The sequence below is a fragment of the Aspergillus caelatus genome (genome assembly GCF_009193585.1).
Source record: "Aspergillus caelatus strain CBS 763.97 unplaced genomic scaffold BDV27scaffold_62, whole genome shotgun sequence".
NCBI lineage: Eukaryota > Fungi > Ascomycota > Eurotiomycetes > Eurotiales > Aspergillaceae > Aspergillus > Aspergillus caelatus.
In genome coordinates, this window is record NW_022475325.1 from 2,560 (window position 1) to 15,448 (window position 12,889).

At 33.6% G+C, this 12,889-nt stretch overlaps 3 protein-coding genes across 3 annotated transcripts; all 3 read left to right on the top strand.

Moving 5' to 3' along the window:
- The first annotated feature begins 7,033 nt into the window (after positions 1-7,033).
- BDV27DRAFT_126189 (U4/U6-U5 snRNP complex subunit LSM6) lies at positions 7,034-8,202 on the top strand. Its single transcript, XM_032066495.1, has 3 exons — positions 7,034-7,477; positions 7,534-7,647; positions 7,710-8,202. The coding sequence occupies exons 1-3, from the start codon at positions 7,372-7,374 to the stop codon at positions 7,730-7,732; spliced, it is 243 nt and encodes an 80-aa protein (XP_031928846.1). The 5' UTR covers positions 7,034-7,371; the 3' UTR covers positions 7,733-8,202.
- Positions 8,203-8,685: 483 nt separating this feature from the next.
- On the top strand, positions 8,686-9,879 carry BDV27DRAFT_156535 (S-methyl-5-thioribose-1-phosphate isomerase; the record flags this gene model as incomplete). The annotated part of the gene is made up of 2 exons (XM_032072352.1): positions 8,686-9,212; positions 9,261-9,879. 2 exons carry the CDS (start codon positions 8,686-8,688, stop codon positions 9,877-9,879), a joined length of 1,146 nt encoding a protein of 381 aa, XP_031928847.1.
- A 1,262-nt stretch (positions 9,880-11,141) lies between these two features.
- BDV27DRAFT_99379 (small ubiquitin-related modifier domain-containing protein) lies at positions 11,142-12,832 on the top strand. The gene is made up of 2 exons (XM_032078159.1): positions 11,142-11,145; positions 11,227-12,832. Exon 2 carries the CDS (start codon positions 11,478-11,480, stop codon positions 12,654-12,656), a length of 1,179 nt encoding a protein of 392 aa, XP_031928848.1. The 5' UTR covers positions 11,142-11,145; positions 11,227-11,477; the 3' UTR covers positions 12,657-12,832.
- Positions 12,833-12,889: the final 57 nt, after the last annotated feature.

The following is a 12,889-nucleotide window of genomic DNA, read 5'->3' on the forward strand; positions in this document are numbered from 1 at the left end:
AAAATTAAGATCTAGAGAAATATTAGTAATATTATTATTAATAATATTTATAAAATAATAAATTTTGACTTTAAATATTATTAACTTAATAGTTAATTTAATTTAATAATTTCTAAATTATTCAATTAAATACTTATCTAATTATTAAATAATTTTAGAAATAATTTAATAGTTTTATTTAATAATAATTAGTCTCTCTCTCTCTTAATTAAAAGAGTATAAGAATTATTATCTATAATTAAATTTTTAATAGATAATTATAATATAATTAATAATATAAATAAATCTTATTATTATTAAATTATTTAATAAGTTTTTATTTATCTATTTATCTAAAATACTATAACTTATATATTTACTATATTAATAAGATAATATATCTTTCGGTTATTAAACAGAAATAATAAATAAAAGTAATAGAAAATACTAGTCTAAAATAGGTAATACTATAGAAGCTTTCTAGAATATTTTCTAAGTAGGAAATTTTACTCTGACAGATTCTATTAGGGATTATGAAGCCAGGGCAAAGGAATATCAGCTGATTTCTACCGGGGTTTCAACCCTATTATTAGTAATTACCAATTCGATATCCTATAATAATAGGCAGGTAATCTTATTGGCTGAATTACCCTATCAGATCCTGAGGATTCTAACTGCTAAGCTAGCTCCTACTAATAAATCTAGGAAACGAGATCTAACTAGGAGATATATTAAGCTTAGAACTCTATCTAATTCAGATTCTATAGAATTCTATATTTCGGTATAAGAAAATCTATATACTGAAGCCCTAGGGCTAGATATTCCAGAGATTTAAAGCTCTATTAGACCCCTATTTAATTTCCTAGAATCGAATTCTATTATTTTATCTATATTTTCAGTTCTATAGTATGATGAATTACTTGAAAAATCTAGAAATAATAAGTCTACACTGTTTTTCTATAAGATAGCTAAGTACTTTAGGGACTATACTAGACTAAATTAGTTAAATTAGTCTAGGGGCCCTAGATCTAAAATAGCTATAGTAATCCTATAGGATAAATCTGATTCTAGCCCTATTAATTTAACTAATTAAAATAATCATATAGAATAAAATTTTAGAAATTCTAGTTCTAGAAATCCCTATTATCCCTGTCTATCTGAACTAAATAGGGAATATTATTAATTTAATAAATATCTCTATATTAATAACTCAGTAAGAACTAGTAGATATTTATCTAATCTAGATAATTTAAATCGATTTGAATTAACTTATTAGAATCCTAGATTTAAAAAGATCTATAATTTAGTAATTAAAAAATTTAGAAAAACTAATTTAGAGTAAAATAGTTTAGTAGTTTTAGTTATTCTAGTTAAATAAACTATTCTACTATCTAAATCTCTAGGATTAAACCCTAAAGATCTATAGATCTATAATATAACTTTAGATATCTATATCTATAATAATTTTCAGAAATTTATAGATTTTAGAGTAAAATCTACTAAAATCTATATAGAAAATATCTATATTAAAATTCTAAAATATAGAACTATTTATATAGAGTCTACTATTTCTCTAAAAAAAAATAATCGATTTTAAGTTTCTAAATTATATCTTTATACCCAATTTCTATTTAAATATAATATCTATTTTAAAAGATGGAAAAAGTACCCTATTCTATAATACTAGGGCTTCAAGGATTAAAACTCTAGATAGTAGACTAATATATTAAATTAATATTAAAAAAAATATATTATTAATTAAATAGATTTTATCTAATTAGTTATATAATTTTTTAAAGTCCTATTTTATCAATTAAATTATATATAGCTAGAAGCTTTACTAATTCTAGTAATTCTAAGTTTATTCAGATATCTGATTTATCTAGAGACTCCGAGAATCCTAGAAATAGTAATTTATCTAGGACAGAATCCTCTAGACTTAATATATCTAAATATAAATTATTTAAATTTAATTTTTCTAGGAATCCCGAGATCTCTAGAATTTCTGAGAATTCTAAGACTTCTTAAATTAATAAATCTTAGAATTCTAGAGTAAATATCCTATTTAGAATAAATATAGGGTCTAGAGTACCTAGCTCTAATTTAATAAAAATAATTATAGCTACTTAGCTAAAAAAAGTTTAAAATTTTTTAAATATTATTTTTTTATAGTATTTTAAACTAGGATATTTAGATAAGAAAGTCCTAGATTATTTAACTAAATTAAGTCTAAATACTAGAATAGTAAATTCTAGAAAAAATAAATATAAATTTTATTCTATATATCAGATATTCAATTACAAAGATAGATATCTAGATAATCTATTAAAATAAGATAAATACTGTTTAAAATCCTATATTAAAATCTAATCTATATAAAAAAAAAGCTAAAAGATATATAATATATTAGTTATATATACTATTTCTATTTAAAATTTTATATAGGATAGACTCTAAGATCTAAATCAGAAATTTCTAATTTATTAATTAAATTAGTAAATTATGATAAATTATCATAGAGGTCAAAATTGTTGATTCTCGTTGTCTGGTTCTAGCTACGTGACTATGTTACAAAGGCGCGCGTAGGCGCTAGGCCGGATATGGAACCCGCGGTCAACAAATTATATTAAAAATTCTATATAGAGATCTAAAAAATAGTTCTAATTATATAAAATTTAAGTCTAATTTTTCTAATCTAAAAGGATATAATTATAGGATCTATACTCAGATTACTAAAATAATTTAATTAAATAAGCTTAAACTAAAAGCTCTAACTGGCTATTTAGAGAATATTATTTTAATATATAGTAAATATAGCTTTTTATTTAGAAAAGATTATATCTATAAGAGATTGTATTTTTAATAAATTCTATATTTTTAGTCAGAATTTAGATAGTTATATAGAAAATTTATATAATAAATTAAAGTAAGCTCTATTAGAAGTCCTAAATAATTAAAATTAGATTAAATTTTAGATTTAATAAAACTAGATCCTATTCTTATATAATTAATCAGATCTAGATAATCTAAATTTAGATTATTAGAAAATTAATTAAATTAATTAAAATAATTAAATTCTAAATAATTAACTATTTATACTATCTACTAGAGAGATTTTATCTAGTTCTAGAATATCTATAGAACTATTCATTAAATTACTTATTTATTTTTGTAGAGAACTATATAGGCTCCCTATATTAATAGTTCTAATCGATAATAGAAATTTTAATAAAATAGATTTCTATAGATTAGAATCTATTAATTTAAATCTAAAAAGATCTAGATCTAAGTTATCTAATAATCTAAACTCTAGATTTTAGTAGATTTCTAGAAATCTTTCTATAAAAAAGAATAATTTTAGATTATTTTTATATATTTTTTATTAGAAATTAGAATAAATTCAGATAAAAATTCTAATAAAAGACTTTTTAAAAATAATTTATTTTCTGAGTCTTCTAGTTAATCTAAAATATTTAAGTCTAAATTTAGATCTGAATAGCTATTAACTATACAAAAGAAATATAAATAATTAATTTAGATAAAAATCTAAACTTCTATTTTAATTAAAAAAATTGATAAAAATCAATTTAAAATATTACTACTAAAATAAATATTTGTCAGCTGCCCTAATCCTAAAGCGGAATAGTCTTAGGGCTGGCTTTAGAGAATATAAAAATAAAATAATAATATAGATTAGATAACTAGATAAGATTGAAGAGATCAAAAGAATGAATAGGAAATCTGACTGATAATCAGGTAGTTGGTTGATGATCTGCTTGAATCAAAAAGATCATTTAGTAGATGCTTTTAGGCCTTATTTATAGACAATTTTTAGGCCTTGCTTTTAGTGAATGATTCAAATCAATATAGAATTAGTGAATTTATTATTATAACTAATTATAACTAATTCTTAATTTCTAATAATTTCTAATAATTTATAATAAATTATAAGAAATCATTCAAAGTCATGAATCATAGATTCCTTCTAGATCTTGATTGAAAATAAGGTTTCAATCTAGTCTCAAATAGGTAATACTATAGAAGCTTTCTAGAATATTTACTAAGTAGGAAATATCCTTTCAATTTTATTCAGTATTACCTAATAAGGAAATATATTTTTCTAGAATATTTCCTAAATAGGAAATTTCACTCTGACAATTATAAATTATATATAATATATTTTATATTTTACTTTAATTTACTATGTATTTATTAATTAAATTACTTAGTTAATTTTTGCTATAGAAATACAGTGATTTTAAATAATAGAATTATTATACTTATTATATAATAAATAATTCTGCTAACGTATTTCACTAGCGGGATGGCCCCACACAAGCGGGATAGCCACCCCACGCATTTTGACCACAGTGAAAAACCTCACCCACTTCAACCACCAATCATGCCTCCAAAAGCGCGTCAAAATTCAAGAAATCTAGTTGAGCAAGAGGAAAGAATTCTGCTTGCTATATCTGCTTTAAAAAATCAAGAAATTAATAGTATTCGCGAAACAGTATATATTTTTAATATCTCTCGCTCAACTTTACAAACCCGACTATACAGTATACCAACACATCTCGAAACATATGCCAACAACCATAAGTTATCTCAAAATAAAGAGGAATTGCTTGTACAATAGATTCTATTACTAGATCAATATAGAGCGCCTCCTAAACTATCAGATACGCGAGAAATGGCTAATATTCTTCTTACTAGCCGCGGTACTATATCTATTCAGTCAGTCGAAGTAAACTGGGTTATTAACTTTGTTAAACACTATTCTGAAGTAAAATCCTTCTTTTCTCGACAATATAATTATTGACACGCTAAATGTGAAGACCCTAAGGTTATTAAAGAGTAGTTTGACCGTGTACAAATTACTATAATACAGTATAGGATTGTATTAGAAGATATCTATAATTTCGACAAGACTGGTTTTGCTATGGGCCTAGTAGCTACTACTCGAGTAATTACTAAAGCTAATTACTATAGAAAAGTGTATCTTGTACAGCCAGGTAATCGGGAATAGATTACTTCGATTGAATATATTAATTCTACCGGTTGGGTACTTCCTCCGTATATTATCTTTAAAGAAAAGGTCTATATAGAGAACTGGTATCAAAATCCAAAGCTTCTATTGGATAGCAGAATTGAAGTTAGTTCTAATAGATAGACTACTAATAAGATAGGTCTTTACTGGCTTAAAAATCTCTTTATTCCTGCTACTATTAGTTGTACGACTAGGAAATACTGCCTTTTAATTATAGACAGCTATGGCAGTCATCTTACACCTCAATTTGATTAGATATACAGTGAGAATAATATTATCCCTATCTATATATCTGCATATTCTTCCAACAAGCTACAGTCTTTAGATATAGACTGTTTTCGGTCTCTAAAAGACACGTACAGCGATTTAGTAAAGCAGAAAATAAGTTTAGGAGTCAGCTATATTGACAAGCTTAATTTCCTATAGATTTTTCCAGAGGCTCGCAAAAGTGTGTTTACAACAGAGAATATTCAGAATAGTTTTACAGGTACTGGCCTAGTTCTATTTAATCCAGATAGGGTACTAAGTAAGTTGGATATCTAACTGAAGACACCTATACTACTAGATAGTCAGTCAACTAATTCCGCACCTAAAACGCCCTATACTACTAGACAGTTAGAGAAGCAGGTATCTGCAGTAAGAAAGCTACTTAAAGAATATACTCAAAGTTCTTTTCCTTTGCTAGAAGTACAATTAGACAAGATTATTAAAGGTTATAAATTAACTCTTAATAAACTTATTCTTGTAAAGAAAGAAATATACAAGTATTGTACTAATAATAAATAGAAAAGCCAAAAGTAGAAAAGATCTGCTAGACAGCTAGCTATAGAAGAAGGTGTATCTCTTCAGAAGGACCTAGAGCGATTTCAGTATAAAAATAAGGTGTAGGCAGCTTAGAATACTATTCCTATAGATCTAGTGTTTTCTGTAGTAAGACCGCGTGTACGAGCGCCACTGTAGTGTTCTAATTGTTATGTTCGAGGATATACTAGAGCTAGATGTCCTAAACTACTTAGTAATTAATTTATATATAGAAATGCAGCTGTTTTGGTGAAAAAGGCTCTAGTAATTGGCCCGCAGACGGAAATCGGTGGCGGGTGGCCATCCCGCTAGTGAAATACGTTAGTGTATATTATATATAGCTGCTTATCAGCTGCTTTACCATATAAATAAAGAACAACTTCTTCTATATACACTCTCGGTGTGTAGCCTTTAGGCCCAACAATATAGAAATAGATACACAGTTATATAAATTTTCTAAATATAAGAAAAATTTAGTAATCAAATATCTTTTTATACTATATTAAGATATTAAATAGATAATTAATATATTAAAAATTTAAAATAGTTTTACTATAGATTTTTATATAATTAGTTCTCTATAATATACCTTTAATCATAGTTTAGACTAATTACTTAAGATCTATAGACTATTAGTTAATTAACTTTTTTTTTATAATAATATTTTATAATAATAATTTTATAATTTTAGTTAAAAATCTATAGCTAACTTAATAAATTATTTATTAAATTAAATAAATTTAAAATATAGAAAGTAAAAATATCTAATTTATTATTTTGATTTCAATTCTCTAATTATTTAAAATCTATGATAAAATAGTTTTTAGCTAATTCGCTAAATTATTTATTTAAACTAGCTTTGTATACTATATTTTATATAATTTTGGGTTATAAAATAAAATAGATATTATTAATTTAAAATTATTAATTCTGATAAGATTTTATTAGTATAATTTTCTAAATTTTTTTATTCTGTTTTTTTTAGTTAGGACTAGTATCGGAATCTAATCCTATACAGTATAATGGGAGGAGGTCTGAATGGCTTTTACAGGAGGTCCTTTTAACACGACCCTTAGATAATCTTAGTAATCCAAATCAAAGGTCATGTGATTCCCTCGCTGCGTACACAGTAATAGTATGCCTTCTGTGAGGTCCTTGAGTAGCCTAGTATTGAAAACACTGTTGTTGTGTTGTGTCAACGGGAATGGGTTGGTCAGGACTCAGGAAACGACGAGTAACTATTAAACACTACTAAACCCAAAGGTCCTGAGATAATATAAATTATATAATCTAAAATTTGTAGGATCGGCATTTACTTACTGATTATCTTTTAACTAAAAAAATAAGTACGCTGCACTGCACTACCCATGACCCTCATAGCATTTCAATATCCCAGACCCTTAGTTACCGAGAAACGCCAAGAACTTGATCTCTTTAAGGCACGTGCACTTGTGGAACAGTCAGACAAGTAATAGCAACTGCAAGCAAGTATTTCCTTGCTACCGCGCATTGAACTGGAGACAGATCAAATAAAAGAAGACATGGAGAATAGCACTGCATCAGAAGGCAAAGATCCATCAGTCTTTCTGAGTGAGATTATTGGTGCCCCAGTCACTGTGAAGTTGAACTCAGGCGTTGTCTACAAAGGTCATCCCATTCTCACTAGAGCTATGATCCTGGCCCGACTGCTAATATCAGGCTAGGTGAACTTCAATCAGTAGACGGTTACATGAACATTGCTCTAGAAAAGTCCGAGGAATATGTGAATGGGAAGTTAAGGCGAAGTTATGGAGATGCCTTTGTCCGAGGAAATAATGGTATGTTCTATCGACCCGTCCTAGCAAGGTTATAGCTCTAATTCTGGATTTACTTACTGTAGTGCTTTACATCTCTGCAAATTGAGGTTCTGATGGGTGATATCAACGGAGTAGCATTGTCGCTCATTGGTTAACCCGCGCTATGTCCGCGAAATCAAGCTACAAAATGTCCCAACATGGCATATCAGATACGACGGAAGGAGGGAAATTGCTGGTACCATAATAACAGCAAGCTGGCTGAAAAAAGGAAAACCTTCAGTGACCACTTGTTTTTCCTATACTCACGTCTAGTGCCGTCCTATCCACGTCGGGTCATCTTTCCCATGACAGCTCCAGTCATAGGGGAGGCTCTACTTTAGTGCCCTTGTATTGATTGCCCCCACGACAATTTAGAAGCCCTATATAATATCTACCCGAACTCTGTAACAAAAATAACTCTATAGTCACCTAACCACCGAGTATTACATCGCTGTCGTTGTGATACCCGAGAACAAAACAACCCTACTGTCGGGCTATTATAATACGGCCTAATAAAATTTATATAATAGACTCTGGATAAAATGTGAATTACTCAGTGTTTGCTGCCTCTGCCGATTGTTGGGAATATCCTCCAAATCTAATATGAAACGCGTGTATGTGCTACGTCAATGCCGCTTGTTGGGATTTACCAAAGCATATGCCGAATTTTGCGTTCATTTGGCAGCTTGAAGAAATTAACCAGACGTGCGGTTACTTAAGTGCATATAGAGAACTATATACTACTCTGGAGTAAATCAGATAAAAGTATAGGTGACTAAGTATCATATAAGCCAATTTATGTGACTCGTTGCTCCAGCAAAATGAGGTGAGGGGGGTGTTGCCCCACCTGAAATATTGTGTCAACCTTTGCTCCATAATTGCTAATGATGCATGGGCGAAGAGCGAGCTGGCCGCGGGGTCTTTCCTTTTCACATCTTCCTTCCGCTCGCCACCCGCTCTAACCTTGTTTGGTTTCCTTCTGCCAGAAAATTCTTGTATTTATTCCACATATCTCTCATAATGACTCTGCAAGCAATCAAGTATAATGGTGGCAAACTTGCCATCATTGATCAACTACAGCTTCCACATGTTGAGAAGTACATTACAATACATACAAGCGAAGAAGGCTGGCATGCAATCAAGGAGATGCGAGTGCGAGGGGCACCTGCGATTGCTATAGTAGCGGCGCTCTCACTTGCATCAGAGCTTACCACTCTAATAACTCGCAACAAATTACCCTCGAATGCTATAGAAACACAGACTTTTATAACGGAGAAGTTACATTATCTGGTGAGCAGCAGACCTACAGCAGTCAACCTTAGTGATGCAGCAGGAAAACTGGAGACCATAGTGGCAGAAAGTGTGAAGATGCCAGAGTCCACAGGCCACACCGTTGCTACTGCGTTTATGCGAGCCGCCGAAGCAATGCTAGTGAAAGATGTTGAAGACAATAGAAAGATTGGAGCATATGGTGCCGAATGGATCTCAGAGAATGCTCTATCTAAGAACGTTACTAAGGCTACGGTTCTTACGCATTGTAATACAGGGTAAGCATGCCATTGTCTATAATCAGACTTTCCTAATCATGTCGCCAGTTCTCTCGCGACCTCGGGGTTCGGGACAGCCCTGGGGGTGATTCGTGCACTCTCTTCAGCCGATACCTTGCGGCATGCCTATTGCACCGAAACGAGACCTTACAACCAGGGCTCCCGCTTGACAGCATTTGAGCTGGTTCATGACTGTATTCCTGCTACTTTAATAACAGACTCAATGGCAGCTGCATTGCTCGCTAGAGCTGAGATAGCCGTGGATGCAATTGTGGTGGGGGCAGACAGGGTAGCAGCTAATGGTGATACCGCAAACAAGATTGGTACATATGGGCTCGCTGTGCTTGCAAAATACCATGGTGTGAAATTCCTCGTGGCTGCGCCGCTCACAACTATCGATCTAGTCACCAAGTCAGGGAATGAAATCACTATCGAGGAGCGGCCCGCATCCGAGGTTACTATGGTCAGGGGCACCCGCGAAGACGGTGGTGCAAACGAAGCTGTCAAAATGGAAACCGTATGCATAGCAGCGAAAGGGATCAATGTCTGGAATCCAGCATTCGATATAACCCCAGGGGCTCTTATCGATGGTATCATAACTGAAAAGGGAGTGGTGGAAAAGGACTCTGATGGATTATTTCACTTAGAGGAGCTGTTCAAAGCCTGAGAAGTAGCTGAAACCCCGCCTTTGCCCTGGCAATTAGTCTTTCCCGTCGTGGGTTGCGGTTGACGTGTCCCTTCGAAGCCATTAAGCAGTTCGTCAATTTTGCGTTCCAGGCTGCTTAGGTGATTCTCCAGCGCTAGAGCGGTTTTCTCGCCTCTGGGAAGTACAAGTTAGGGTCATAGGAACAGTTATAGAGCAGCAGGGTCTCTGTACTTGGAAAGATCATTAAATGCCTGTAACTTAGCGTTAATGCAATCTGTTTAAGCATACAAACAAGTCCATAAACTGCATCAAAAGGAATTTAACATCCTTCCCAGGAGAAACTCACTTGTATGATGTTTGAGTCATCTTGATTGTCTTTCTCGTGCGACATGACTTTAGTAGGACCACTGGACCGTATTTATAAATGTTTTTGGGGGGAGGGGCGAAATTGCAGTCGGCGTTTTCATAATCAAACAGGTTTATTGTGGTTCCGAAGCTAAGATCCTAGCCTTTGTAGTCACCTGATTCTGCACATCTACTACTAATATATAGATATACATAGGTGGTAGTAGAACCTATTCCGTAGGGAGGAGAGGTATTGAGGGTTTGTCGATAATTTTTGTATTAAGTCACCCTTGTACGGAGTGAGTCACTGTTAAAGTAGCCCATCCTAAGGAATAGACTGATAATATAATCATATCTAGACTAGAGAGACGTATGTATTAAATTGTTTATTACCTAGATTTACTATTTAGACAGCCATAACATATCTATTGCGGCCCCAGACTACTTAAGTTTATGTAGATATCTGATAGTCTACTTATTCCATAGTCCCGAGTCACGGAAGGGTCAACATGCAGCGCGGCATAAGGAGAACCAGCTAATGGGATACCAGTCAAACACCGGATTCCTGCAGATTTTAAAAAACCAATACATGGATTCAGCCGGGTCTTTCTTTCCGATTTCATGTGAATCTGGAGTGGCTCGATCTATTGGAAGGGTCGAGGCCTCATTCGTGCCCAGGTAATGCGTTAGTTATACATCATCGGATGTTAGATATTTAGCATCCGCTGTAACATATAGTAGCTGATCTGATGAAATCTTGCTATGCATGTATGTACATAATACTTCATAGTATTCCTTACCTTAAAAGTGTCATCTAGGTTAAAGAGGGCACAAAGCGTGGCGATTACATACTCGCAACTTCACTTGATGCTGACGAGTACCTATGATTTGAGAAATCACTCGTTTGCCCATGCTCTCTCTCAATCAAAATTAAGTTAAAGAGTACGTACTAGTACAATTCCTGGTATATTCCTACAGTACAAGGCCGTATTGTGGATACTGGACTGAATTAGATTTAAATAGTGTTAGGGTCAGGACATCTGTCCAATCAACACACGACATTCGGACTTCTTCAACATTACTCAGTCCACCGTCATAATCCGCTACCGTAGGACAGGCGCCCTGTCGAAAGGGTACCTCTCGCAGTGCAAAAGTGACCGCCTAAGATATTAGGCACCCAAACATATCCTCACCTTGACATTCTTTTCAGGTGGAGGAGTCCTGCTAATTGGAAGAACACACCATCTATCTTTTCCGTACTTATTTTGAAATCCATGCGGTCATTTTTCAAGAGGCCTTCGTGGGCAACAAGGGGAGGTGATGATCAGGACTCTAATGATTTCTACCGTCGCGCTGGCCAGACGTACGCAGACATTATTGCTGCAAGTAAGGTAGCTCGAGATAGTCCACTATGTCGTTCTGGCAGTCCTACTACAGAGGACGGTAAGGTTTGTAAGCGTCGACACATCTCACAGGAACCGCCGTCAAGAGAAATCGCGCCCCGAGTTCTTCCTGGCGGCGGCCAAGAGAAAAGTGATATACAAGGCGCATCTCCATGCAACTTTGATTCCTGCAAAACCCCATCAGACATAGGTGATCGTAACGACTGCCGAACGCCCGTGCAATTGCCAACAGAGAAAGTTAGCACTGCTGGCTCGAAAGCTGATTCCATGAACACTAGGGGTATTCGGCCCTACCCAAGCGCCAATGCAGAAATAACGAAGACGATAATGGCGGTCGGCAAGACCCCTGTTTCTTGTGATGCTCAAAAGAATCAGCGAAAAGTTTCAATCCATACAGATCATCTTGATTCTATGGAGTATGATGCGGTTGTTCAGATTCTTATCACCTCCAAAGTCGAAAGCACGAAGCCGCTGATAGTCCACCGAAAAATGTCCCAGTCACTAAGAGATGTTCGTCTTGCATGGTGCAACCGCCAGGGTATACGGAAAGAGATGCAGCCATCCATAATCCTGACTTGGAAGGGCAGGAGGTTATTTGATGTCACAACATGCAGGAGCTTGGGACTTAGCGTGCCAAAAGGCCTCGCTGACAGTTCAGTTTATGGCGATCGTGTTCAGTATGGCAGCAAAGAAGACATCCGTATTCACATGGAAGCTGTTATCAAAGACAATGTAAAGTCAACGGATGATTGGCAGGCTTCGCATGAAAGTTATTCTGCATTGGCCCAAGAGTCTGCCGCAACTGATGGCAACAGCAGGCTTCCATCAACAAGGGTCGTTTTGAAGTGCCCAAGGGCCGGCGACATGGAATTAAATGTTAATTCAAGAATGCAAATCTCGCGACTTGTCACTATCTTTCGTGATACAAAAGAAATACCAGAAAATCTGGAAGTGTACCTAGTGTTCGATGGTGATCGGTTAGATCCCAGTTCTTGCCTGTCTATGTATGATATGGTAGACGGCGACCTCGTGGATGTCGTGATCAAATGAATTGTGGAATGCTGTGGACGCCTTTGTCCACTCATTGAAGGGAACAGGGCTTGCTCTAATTGGCGGTCAACAGACCGTTTCCTATACCCATACAATAATGTATATGATAGGTTTTATTGGCTTGAACTAGGCCATGCTAGATGCATAATGTTCGATAGCTGATATGAGACGAGGAGGTAAATTCGATATCATGAAACTATATTTGTTACACGAAGCGTTAGTAAATATATACA

What these genes read in the sequence shown, in the direction of transcription:
- BDV27DRAFT_99379 (XM_032078159.1), top strand. Translation starts at nt 11,478, where the DNA reads ATGCGGTCATTTTTCAAGAGGCCTTCGTGGGCAACAAGGGGAGGTGAT.
- BDV27DRAFT_126189 (XM_032066495.1), top strand. Translation starts at nt 7,372, where the DNA reads ATGGAGAATAGCACTGCATCAGAAGGCAAAGATCCATCAGTCTTTCTG. An exon ending in CTCAGGCGTTGTCTACAAAG is followed by an intron (nt 7,478 to 7,533) that starts GTCATCCCATTC and finishes ATATCAGGCTAG; the next exon opens with GTGAACTTCAATCAGTAGAC. An exon ending in CTTTGTCCGAGGAAATAATG is followed by an intron (nt 7,648 to 7,709) that starts GTATGTTCTATC and finishes TACTTACTGTAG; the next exon opens with TGCTTTACATCTCTGCAAAT.